General features: G+C 42.0%; 1 protein-coding gene across 2 annotated transcripts; it reads left to right on the top strand.

Annotated features, from left to right (window-relative positions):
- The first annotated feature begins 1220 nt into the window (after positions 1 to 1220).
- On the top strand, positions 1221 to 12125 carry TSEN2 (tRNA splicing endonuclease subunit 2). 2 transcript variants are annotated; one of them, XM_056337013.1, is made up of 12 exons: positions 1221 to 1273; positions 2308 to 2498; positions 3187 to 3268; positions 4005 to 4041; positions 5799 to 6318; positions 6430 to 6507; positions 7089 to 7139; positions 7801 to 7939; positions 9843 to 9879; positions 10545 to 10656; positions 11256 to 11345; positions 11823 to 12125. In XM_056337013.1, the coding sequence occupies exons 2-12, from the start codon at positions 2325 to 2327 to the stop codon at positions 11880 to 11882; spliced, it is 1380 nt and encodes a 459-aa protein (XP_056192988.1). In that variant the 5' UTR covers positions 1221 to 1273; positions 2308 to 2324; the 3' UTR covers positions 11883 to 12125. The 2 variants fall into 2 exon arrangements, with proteins under 2 accessions (XP_056192988.1, XP_056192989.1); XM_056337014.1 differs by lacking the exon at positions 1221 to 1273 and having other exon boundaries at positions 2318 to 2406.
- Positions 12126 to 12428: the final 303 nt, after the last annotated feature.

The raw sequence follows: 12428 nt of genomic DNA, 5'->3' as shown, positions 1-12428 counted from the left end.
ATTTTGAAACAGTGACATCTTTGCTTTCATGTTGTTACCTAGCATACTTTAATGTACGGGTATTTGAATGGTAGAGCTCTACAAATGAACCTGAAGTTATCAGAGTGTTGCTGTGTACTTGGTGGCACAAATACAGGAGAATTCTCTGTGGTTTAGCTTCAACACTTTGTATATGAATCAACATTCCAAATAAATTAACATTCATAGCCAGTATATAAAGTGGACCTTGTAGGAAAAAATGTAACAACACCAGCTTAGTATTTTCGTGTTTTGCACTACATTTCCCTTAGTGTGGCCTTATAGCCATCACTGCCCGCCCCACGGCTCACAAGTCTCTCTGTAAAATGGGAATAAAACATTAAATGCCTCGTAAGAATGATGTATTTTTACAACTTTTCATTAGTGAATTCACTGACGTCAATCAGAGCACTCTACTGAGGGTCAGCCTCCCTGGAGCCAAAATGCTCTGGATCCATTCCTTTGATAGCGGTACCTCACAACTAAATAAAAATCCTCAGAATAAAAGAGTCGCCGCATCGCGAGTGTGTGTGCGATGATGAATTTGATGAGCGAGGCTCACACGGGTAACAAGTTCAGCGTCTCATCAAAACAAAAGGAGACGTTTGCTCCCCACCAGCTAGAGAAAATGCTTTCGGTTTTATTCAGGGACTTCCCCTTGTCGAGTCGCACCAGCGCACTCAGCTGCGGCGACCAGCTGCGCCCTCCCCGGCCCGCTGCTGCCCGTCGTGCAAGGGCACCGCGTTACCCGGGCGCTAACGGGTCGCGCCGTGTCAGGGGCCTGTTACACCGCCAGGAACAGCCGCCCGGAGCCGAGCACTGCCCCCCGCCTCCCCGCCCACAGCCACCGGGCCTCCCCCGCCCGTGTGCCGCAGCCGCCCCCGTTCCCCTCAGGGCGGGCGTTCCGCACAAAACCGCCCGTTCCCCTCACTGTGATTTCCGCCAGCAGCGGCCGCTCTGCAGCAGCGGCGAGGCCGGCAGCGCGGCGGTGCGGAAGCCTCCGCGCTCCTTCGCCCGGTCGCCACCCCCGCCACCCCTCACGCCGCGCAGCCCAGGGCCGGCCCGGCCCGCCGCCCCACTCGCACCCGCACCCCGGGGCTGGGGCTCCGCCGGCGGGCGCGGCCCCTGGGCGGGCTGGGGGAGGGGCACCGGGCGGGGCGGGGCCGGGGCGCTGCGTGCGCACGCGCGGCTCCGGCGGGGCGGGCTGGGGTGGCGCTGCCCGCCGGCGCGCGGCCTGCTCGTGCGGCGCGGACGGGTGCGTGGGGGCGCGCGGCTGCTGTGGCGACGGGCGGGCGGCGGCGGCCGGGCTGTGGCCGCGGGGCCTGGCCGGGACCCCCCGCTCCCCGCCCGGCTCCCCAGCGCCGCGACCCTGGCGGGGCTGCCGGCGGCGGGGCGGGGTGGGCGCTGTGTGGGGGCTGGGCCGAGGCGCCGCGCTGCTGGCCCGGGCCTAGGCCCTAGCGGGCGGGGCGGTGGGCGCTGGTTCTCCCGCCGGGGCCGGACCCGGCCCTGCGCGAAGGCCGCTCCCGGGCACCCCCCGGGGCCCACCCCCCCGGGCCGCGGCAGGGCCCTGGCGGCCCGGCCTGCGCCGTGCTGGAGCCCCGGACTCCCTGCGCCGCCCTGCGGGAGGGCTGCCCGGGTTAACGAAGAGAAACCCGCCAAGCGGTGCCTCGCTCGTCAAAATTTCTTCCCGTAATTATTGAAAACAGTTTATATTTAGGCACCGGTGTGCTGCAGTCTGTGCTTTTCTGCTCGGTCGTCTGCTTGAGTCTGGAAACGTTTCCAGCAGCCGAGGTTTCTGAGCTGAGGAGGAGAAAGAGAAGTTTCTGGGGCAGGCTATTTAAAATATCTCTCCCATTTCCTTATTGAAGAATTGTAGTGTGGGCTGAAGCAGCTCTTGAACTCCTATAATAGATAAATGTTTTACCTTTTTTATTTTTGAAAGTCTCTATTAACATTGCTAATTGCCACATTTAGCAAAACAGTGTTGGACCACATATGTAGTTTGTTCACCTTAAGTTGTATATGAACTAACTGCAAAGAGTGTGCAAGTTAGTTACTCTGTTTCCTTTAACCTTATAACTCTAAAACTTCTACTTTTATCTAAAAACATTGCCAGCTGCACCCGCACATCATCACTGCGGTGTCTGGCACAGCAGCTGCGGAATTACACCTGGACAGAGCTGTAGGATTCATTGCTGATTTGCTATTGGGAAGGGAATACCGCTGAAACATATAAAAATAGGTGCACTTTAACTCCTGAATGTTAAATGCTTTGTTTCCACTTTGTAGGAGGAAACATTTAAGAAATGGCTGAAGCGGTTTTTCATCCCCCAAGAAGGAAAAGAAGAGTTTTTGAGTCATACGACTCTCCCTTTCCTGTGGATGTAGGTGGGAAGGATTTCAGAATGTGCCGGGCTGAAATCATTAACAGTAATGTTATTGTGCGGAACCCTGATGATATTGAACAGCTTTATAACAAGGTGCTGTACCCTGTTTGCACAGTATTTTTAGTGTTTAAAATGTAGGCAAGGCATACTACTTATGTTAAAATCTGTCTGCCTTTATGCTTTCCTTCCTTTTCGGCCTCCAGTAATTCTCTTGTGTCTCCCTCCTCTCCTGGAATCATTACAAGACATACATTCTGTGTCATATCTGAAAAGTATTTTATCCCAGCAAATAAATTTTGGAATGAAGTGACATTGTGAGCTAAAATACAGCTATGAAGACTTCACATTTGTTATGTTTATTTCACCTTTCAACGTTTTGTGCAACCTTGTAAAAGCATTTTCTTGTTTTTAAAGCTCAGGAGGTTGGAGAATTAATGTTTTATAAGTGTTCGTATACTTTTCACTTCAGAGTGATTTCTGCCTGAGTAATATAAGCTACGCTTAAGCCTTTTATGTCCAAGTACCATTTCACCACCATTCTTATGCAGTAGCTTTATCCATCTCTTTGTTTTCTATTATGCATTGTCACAGCTTTGATATACAGGTGTTTTCTTCTGTATCTGCTTTTGAAATTTACTTGGGGTGTCACCTGACAAGTATTTAGAACTGAGAAAAAAGACTCAACACTCTCCGCTGGTTAAATCTTTGAGTTAAATCTCTTTGTAATTTGGAAAGAAGTTAATTTTTGTGTCATAATGAGGACTTTTCCTTTTCTCTGAAGGGCTATTTTGGAAAAGGTATCCTTTCAAAAAGTCGGCCGATGTACAGCATTTCAGACCCCTCACTGGTTGCTAAGTGGCAAGGTAAATTGTGCCCATTTGTACCTTCATCACTATTCTAATAGTACCTTTCACTTTTCTTTGCTCATTGAAGATATATGTTTATAAATTGCATACAGAAAAATAATCTCTACTGGGTCAGCTCAAGGATCTCTCTCTCCCCATACCTGATGATGGCCAGTACAAGATGCCTAGGAAAAATACAACAGGAAACATATGTCGATAGCTCCTTAGTGCATTCTTCTAGCCTTCACTGATTTGTTGCTTAGGAAGTCTGTAAGTAAAGGTATCATCCTTGGACTTTTCTTCATATAACTGTCCAGTTTTTCTTGGGTTTAATCAGTAGATTTATAGTGTCTGTGAAATCATGAGGCAAGAATATGTGACATTTGTAATGTGTTTATAGCCAATTACATCTAGTCTACTCTTGGTTGTTTATAGAAAGACTGTCATTCTTTATTTTTCTGTGACAGTTAACTCTCCGTAGACATCACTGGATTTTATCATATCCCTCTGTAGTTGGCTTTTTACAGGCCAGAGAAAACCACTGTATTTGGTTGTTCCTCATGTTCAAACTGTAACCTCTGTACCTTTTCTAGTTCTGCTGTGTCCTTCCTGAATACAAGTGGGACCAAAATGGCATACATTGTTGAAAATGGGGGTAATTACAGGGCTGCAGGTTACTTCAGTGATTGAAATCACAAGAAAGCATTTTTATATTGATGAAACAATGTATGATTTTTTTTTTTTCTCTATACAGGTGCTAACCTAAACTTGCCTATAATTACATCTAAAAAGTAAGTTAATTTACATTAATTCTTAGATTTTTTTAGGAAACAGATTCTGTTTGCTTACTGGTTTTCAGATTGTTGGCAGTATAAATAATAATGATGACTTCTATTTATTTTCTTTTTATTTCATTTATAAATCACATTAGAAAAACCAGAAATAGAGTAGGTGATATTGAGCATGGTTTTTCATCTAAGCTCATAGGTAATTCATTTGTAATAATATCAAGCATAATAAACTTGTTTCTTAGCTGAGGAGGAGAAGGAAGTTTCTGGGGCAGGCTATTTAAAATATCTCTCCCATTTCCTTATTGAAGAATTACAGTGTGGGCTGAAGCAGCTCTTGAACTCCTATAACAGATAAATGGTTTACCTTTCTTTTTAAAGTCTCTATTAACATTGCTAATTTGCACATTTAGCAAAACGGTGTTGGACCCCATAGGTAGTTTGTTCACCTTAAATAGTTTATGAACTAGCTGCAAAAAGTGTGCAAGTTACTCTGCTTTAATCTTATAACTCTCGAACTTTTACTTTATCTAAATTTAAAAATTATGCTCTTTCAGTCCTCAACTTTGGGTAAGACAAACAGTAGCAATATAGCTGCTGCTGCTGCTACAGTTGCTGCTGCTTGCAGAAACACTTGTCATTCTTACTTGTCTACTTAGTGATTACTTTATGTGCCAGCAAATACAGCTGAGCATCGATGCGAGTGTAATTACATTGGTGCAGAAAGTGCATCATGGTCTGTATCAGTAGAGCTCTGTAAGCGCAAATTATATGGTGATTAATCATAGGACAAAGAGGAGTCTATTTTTTCCAACAAAAAGTTCGGCACTGAATTGTATAGCTTTATTATGAGACTTCAGAGGGACTTGTATTTTATGTTGACACATGACATTTGCATTTAATTGCCTTTGTAGTTCTGCGTTACCTGGTTTGCGATTGCTGTGTTAGGATTTTATTGGGGGAAATAAAGAATACTGTAGCAGAGTTGCCCAGGTTTGAATAAGGACAGCTACACTGAGCTGCCTGTAACTGTCACGGAATGATGATTAATGTCTTCCACTGAATATTAATGTTCTCGTCCAAGGAGAAATAATTGAAGGGGTACTAAAAACTCCATGAGAATTGAAAAATATTAGAAATATTTACAGCTTTCAGCTACTATCTCACTGATGGGATTATTGTTATTTCTCAGAGATGTGAGGGTTTTGGTTAAAACTGAAGGTGGTTTCTACTTACGATTTTTACACTGGTGTTTTTGGTATGCTGTTGCTGTTTCAAAGATTGTTAAAACAGTGTTGAAGGTAGTGTTCTCAGTAGTTAGCTGTATATAATAGATGAAGAGTGTGAGAGCTCTATATACAAAGTCTTGTTGCGTATTTTAATCATGCAAGCTCTGATACCAAGATGGTTTTGCAGGGAATTCAGGCTTAAAGCTTCTATGGGAGAAGGGAATTTTTGTCTGATGAAGTTCTTGCTGCTTGAAACTATATAGCAGTAGTCCTCAATGCATGGTTCTTGTGCAGCGTTCACTAGTGGCGTTCGTTACCGCAAAAATTTGAAAGGCAAACCAAAGATCTGCAGCTTCTTGAAGACTGGAGTCCTGTTACATTGTGCATGCTTGTCTTTTGGGTAGCAGGTAGTGGGGGGTGTTCAAATTTTGTTTGTGAACTATACCAAATCTTTTTAAGGTGCTGGTTTTTATTTGTTAATTAAAGGATGTAATGCCCTAGAACTTCTCATTTATTCTACTTGTTTACTAGGTACCAGTGTCATGTTCAGTGGGCTAAAAGTATTTTGCGACAGCAAGGATTTGATGACTGCTCGGTTACCAAGATTCTCGAAAATTACACTAAACCTCTTGAGCTACCACTTTTGGAAAAGGATGGAGCTGAGCAAACCAGTAATAGTTGCAACACAATGGGCCCAAATACAGAAAATACAGAACTTTCCAGACAGTGTTCTACAGGTGCTGGAAATGTAGTAGCCCTAAGTCCTGAGAATCAGAACGAAGACCACAAGAAAGCGGGTTTGGAAGGAGATCCAGCGGCCATATGTGCCTCTAAAGAACAGGAACAAAGTGACTTGAAAGAGATAGCGGAAGCATCTTGCCAGAAGCATGGTTTTCTTGTGCATTGCAGCTGCAAGGCTAAAGAGAGCACTGAGCAAAGATCTTGTGAGGTGATCAGATCAAAAGAATGTGCTCCAGAATATGTATTGGTGCAAGAGGAAGAAGAAGGTAGCTTATGTCCTGAAGGTGACTCAGCTCATGCGCAAGGAAATGTAAGGATAGAGTATCCTAATCTTAGAAAAATGATAGCGTCAGTGCTATTTTCAGAATTCAGTATATTTTCCAGTTTAACATTTTAGTAATATAGTAAATTTTTCTTGTAGCTTATCAAGAAGGAAAAACTAGTATGCAGAAAAAATCCATTCAGGATTTTTGAATATTTACAACTCAGCTTGGAAGAGGTATGTTTCAAGTACAGTACAAGTTGTTTTGCTTTTAATCTGAAAAGTAAACATTAATCTGTGTTACAATATAATTTAATACCTGTTTCTAAGGTACAGAGTTCTCCAGTGTCTCCTAATTACTTGGATTGTCTTAGTCATTAAATTTATTTTTAATAATCTGCAATAGTTACATGATATGGTTAAAAAATATATAGGCTCCAATCCCATTTGCTTTAGATGAATATTCCCACTGAAAAAGAGACCAGTGATAGCACTTAAGTATAGAAGTGCCAGGAATATAACATTTATTTAAGTCCTGCTTTGGTTGTGCTGCTTCTAAATATATTCACATATGTTAGTTTTAACACCGTGCCTTCGGTAGTCTACAGACTAGATTATTTTTCATAATTTTTTTTTTGTAGTGCTGTGTCTGTTGAAATGTAAAGGTCATGAAGACAAATCTCAAAGAAAATCTTCAGGCAACTTGTTTGTTGTGATGACAGGATGGTTGTATAAGATTATTTTGGGCCTTTGTTCTTACATGGATTATGAACTACAAGAGTAATTATCAGTTAAACTTACTCTGTTTATTTTTTCAGGCTTTTTTCTTGGTGTATGCTCTGGGATGTTTAAGTATTTATTATGGTGAGGTAAGAGATTTGGATTAGTTTTTGGATTACTGGGGATAACATCAGTTTGGATATGTTTTGATCTGAAATTTTTACTACTGTGGCAGTATTTTATGCTGTTAATTCTGAAGCAGGAAATACCAAACAAAGTAATTAGGAAGTTTTTCTTATAAGTAATGGTATTTTGATATGTTTATGAAATATGGCTTTGAAAGTGTTAAGTTTACCAAGGCAAATATTGTTAAGCACAGCCTTTCTGTAGGGAAAGGTTTTTGTTGTAACTCAGGCAGGAAGTATGAGGAAAGCAAGTATGGGAGGAATAACATGGTCAACAGTCTCTTTCCTGAAACAGGAAAATTCCTTGGAGTTTTAAGCATTAATCTGTAAGTATATCAAGCTATTGTTAATCTAATGACAAAATAATTGAAACCTGTGCTTCTAGTTTAAGATATATCAAATTTTCCTTTAATCAAGGGCATTATGGGACTGATGGTGAAATGCTAAAAAAACCACTAAATAGAGCAGCAGGTTTCTGTCTTATATTTAGGGATTCCATCATTTATTGCCTGAAGTTCTTGCTCTTCGCAGATATTTGATATTTGGCTGTTATGCGCTACTACACACAGTATTCTATATCTGCTTAATATTAATATAGTCACGTTAATGCCTTTGTGATTTTTAGGAGCCCCTAACCATTTTGAAGCTATGGGAAGTTTTCAGCGAAGTGAAGCCTGATTTTAAAACTACCTACATGGCGTACCACTACTTCCGCAGTAAGGGTTGGGTCCCCAAAGTCGGACTGAAGTATGGGACTGATCTCTGTGAGTGGCTTTAAAAAAAAAAATTGAATCATGTGCAACTGACTTCTCTTCAGGCAGTGCAAAACTCCGGTGCCAAAGATGAATTCGGTGATGAGGAGCCACATGCCTGGAACAGGTTTTGCTGCTTGTAGTTGGCAAGAGACATTTTTGGCCAGACTATAACTTAGCAATAAAATTAGGATATGAGTGGAAAATAGCATCACATATCTCGTAGCTGAAGAGACAGCTCAAATGGCCTGTTGTTTTGCTTCGTGAGGTTAATAATTAATACAGGATTGCACTGCAATTCCCTTCCCAAGTTTCTCTGTCCCCATCTAAACCCATTTTCTGCTGTGTTACGGCCTAGAGAGGTTGTGGAGTCTCTTCTCTGGAGGAGTTCAAAACCTGCCTGGATGCAACTCAGCAGCCTGCTGTAGGTGAACAGGCTTTAGCAGGGGGTTGGACTAGATGCTTTCCAGCGGTCATTTCCAACCCCAGCCAGGCTGGGATTCTGCAGTGTTAACATGATAGTCTCGGGAATAGCAAGTTTGCATCTAGATCCCAATTCTCCACGCATCTCATTGTTAGTCTCGTTTAATGGAAGTTGGGCTTCTGCTGGCTGAACTTACTGCTAAAACTTTCTCTGTACGAGTTACTATTTTTTGGGGGGGTGAGGGGAGGAGGGGGAAGGGACGTGCTTGTTTGTTAATGGTAGGGGTTTTAATCTCACAGAAAAAAATTAGTAGGGTCCATAATCCCTTGCTAAGTAATTCAAGAACTACATTCAGCTCACATCAACATGAACAGTACAGTAGTGCCTGTCATTACAGGAAAATGTGCATAACGGGAGATGTTTTTTAACGTATGCATGCAGACCAGCAGGTATTTTAATATAGTTATATAATTTGGGGGGGTGGTGTGTATTTGAGTATGTCGAGGTTGTGCTGAGCTAGTCCCTTAGCTCGGGGTGTAGGTTTGGCTGAATTAATCATTACTGCTCCTGGTACCCTGGGCTGTAGGTGGGGTTTTGCTACTGGTCGCCTGATGTGCACATGAAATTTATACTAGTTTGTTCACTGTTCACATTTGGGTCTGAATTTGTTGTTCAGCATATCGCTGCCTTTGGATTTGTGCCAGGCAAAGGAATTGGATTAGTTTAAGGCTGGCAAGAGTTCTGCCTTACTCCTGAGCTCCTTCTTGTTCTTTGGCAGTACCTTCTTACAGCTGATATTACTACAATTGCTTATAATGAATAGTGTGCAAATCGTGGTTGTCGCTGGAATGAAGTGCTACTCGACCTTTTCCTGACAGGGGCTATGCTAGCCAGCTGTGTAAGAAAAGCTGTGCTAGTTAAAGGCCCCTCTTCAAGCTCGTGGCAAAGGGAAGACGGGAAATGCAACCATTTAGCTCTCAAGGCAGCAGTCCAGCTTCAAAGAGTCTTGTGTACCCTTATATAAAGAAGGAACTTTTGGTGGCTCTGGTGGGCAGTATGTAAGAACTTGACCCGTGCCTCTCCTAAAACTTGTGGAAAATGCTTGATTGGAACAGAAATTTGATGGCTTATTGTGATCTTTTACTTCTACTCCAGTGGCTCAACTTCTTTACAAATACAGGGTTAAAAGCATGAGTCTGTTGAAGAATTCTTTATCCCACTGCAATTGCTAACTGTCCTTTGGCTCTTCTATTTTATCTTTTACCTGCCACCCCCTGCCTTCAGTCACCCTGCTGTTCCCACGGCTTTTTTTCTCTTCCTTCTCTCTCCACTTGCTGGGGCAACTTAATTCTGAGCAGAATTCAAAAGCGTTGAAGTTTTCTCTTGTGTAATTAAAACTGACAAAACATTTGGAAATATTTGTGGGCCTGGTATTAAACTCGGATGGAAACTCCGTGATTATCTAACTGAGGTGTTTCTCTCTCATTTCAGTGCTGTATCGAAAAGGCCCCCCTTTCTATCATGCAAGGTTTGAAGCTCATGTTTCTGTCTAATTTCCTAGTTCAAATCAGTAAATTTTTCTCACACAAATTTAGTATCTTCATTGGTTAAGCACATATTCTTCATGCAAAATACTTTGCCAGAGGCATTCATCCTGGGAATGCAAAAGTCCTTTTAGCAGAGGTACTAAATAACACAATTTCATTGAATTCATATAATAGTAGTAAGACATTAAAAACTAAAAAGTTTCAATGAGCATATTTAGCACTCACATGATGAATGCACTCAGGAAAGTGATTTGATTTAGTAATACTGACTTTTAAAAATATATAGTATGAATAATTTGTGTAATTTGGGAGAAAAAACTTCTAAGGGATGATAATTGTCTTTATTTGTTAGCGAGGCAGGTTGAACTCCTAGATAATAAATTGGTTATAAATGTCAGATGGGCATCTGTAAGAGAATGCTACAAACGTTAGCAGAAGGGTGGGGAGGGAAAGTGCCAGTGAGCATATTCACAACTTCACCTTTTCTCCTCTTTTCCTAGTAGAAAGAGACTTGTTTCACAACTTGCTTACTGCATGCTGGCATACTGTTTAACGCCAGTTTTTAGGTTCTGATTCTTAAGTTTCATGATCTTCCTGAAAGAGTAGTTTTCTTTCTGTGACTCGGCCTATCTGCTTTGTTTTCCAGTTACTCTGTTATTGCTGAATTAGTTGATGATAATTTTGAAGGTTCTCTTCGTAGACCACTCAGCTGGAAGTCTTTGTCTGGGTTGAACCGAACAACTGCTAATGCTTGTAAGGTAAGTGTAAGATGCTAGTTCTAAAATAGCTTTAAAACGATAAATGTACAGTTTAGTTCCAAAGAACAGGGAGTGGGAGTGAGGCTGGAAAGAGAATCCTCCTGTTTCTGGTCTGCTGAAGAACGTGTTGAGTTGCCAGTAGGCAAGCAAGTTTCCTTTGTCAATATCCAGATGAATTCTGGAAGAAGCTTATTAAAGTCTTGTCACCTGTTAAAAGTTGTGTGAGGAACAGAAGGAAGACCCGAGGGACACTTCTTTCCCACTTGCCACTTCTGTTTTTAAAGTCTTCTCCATCTACCAGGATTTTCTTTTGAAGGGTGAAACTGAAAGTTTCCAAAAATTTTTCACTGTGATAGAGCCTCAAACATAGTGCTTCCACACTCCCAGCTGGGGTGCTCAGGTGTTGTGTTACCATTCTAGTTTATCTTATGGCAGTTGTATGCTTTGATAAGTAAAACGAGATATGTGTATCAGCTCTCCCCAACCTGGCTGGCAGAACACACCTCGTAGGAGACTTGGTAGCTGCATTTCTAACGAATCTAAAACTTGTCTAGAAAGAAATGGGTTGAAATGAATGTACTCATGTTTTCTGTTAACAGGAACTTATGTTATGCTATTTGATTAGACCTTCTGACATGACTGAAGAAGAGATGTCGACACCAGAATGTATGAAAAGAATTAAGGTTCAGGTGAGTAATTATTTCTCTCCTTTGGCAGTGTGGCTTTGCCTTGGGGCAGCTGGACAGCTGACTGTAAGGGCCCCCTTGGAACTGTTGCTTGCTCTTTAGCATGCTTTGGTTTTTGCACGCGTAACTGTGATAAAATAACTAGATTCCTTTGTGCCCCGTCCGTGCACAAAGGAGTGCATTGCAGGCTTTTTAAAGACTTAAGATCTAATCGAAATTTTAATGTTGTTGCTACTGTGAATTGTGAGCATTTGCATGGGGAAGCAGGGATACCCACAGAGACTGTAAGGTTAATGCTTGTTTAAAAATTAAGGGAGAAAAAATGTGAGACACCAGCTCACTTCAGGAACAAATGTAGTCCTCTACTAAAATTTCTCAGTGGTCGCATGATATATGTCAATTTGCTAAAGGTTTAATCTCCATCCCTCACTGGCTCTCTGTAGCTTCCCCACCCCCAATAATCGCTGTTTTTTATTTCAGGAACTGATTGTATCTCGTTGGGTTTCTTCTCGTGAGCGCAGTGAGCAAGATGAATTTTAACTGACTGTATAGGAAAAACTTAGTATTTTTGAAACCACTTCTTGTTGGTTTTTTACCTGATCTTCTCACGATGAACCATTGCCTCAGAATGGTTTCTATCGACATACTCAGCTGGTATGTATAAATTCTATTTAAAACGAGGTAAATCCTGTTTACTGGAGAGAATGTTGTACTGAAAAACACAAGTGAACTATAATAATGCATTTGAAGGGGAAAAAATTAAACCTGTGTTCTGACTCAAAATACTTGTTTGTTCCCTTAAAACTGATAAATGTGTATGTTTGCGTGGTGGCTACTCTGCAGTGATTAGTAATGGTACTTCTACTATTATGACAGATCCAGGCATTAGTGCTGAATAGGCACTGTGGCCTGCAGAGCCACTGAAGTGCAAAACCCGTCTGCCTGAAAGCCTAAGCAATGGGGGATTGAACATTTTCTGGGAATACCTCACAGGTTCTTCAGTGTTGAACTTGGGAGCTGTAAGGCTATCTTAATTTCCTGGCTCAGCCCAAGGTCCTACATTTCTTCAGAAATGAGAATTTAAAC

Source organism: Falco biarmicus, chromosome 4 (genome assembly GCF_023638135.1).
Source record: "Falco biarmicus isolate bFalBia1 chromosome 4, bFalBia1.pri, whole genome shotgun sequence".
NCBI lineage: Eukaryota > Metazoa > Chordata > Aves > Falconiformes > Falconidae > Falco > Falco biarmicus.
This window is presented reverse-complemented; position numbering and strand designations above follow the sequence as displayed.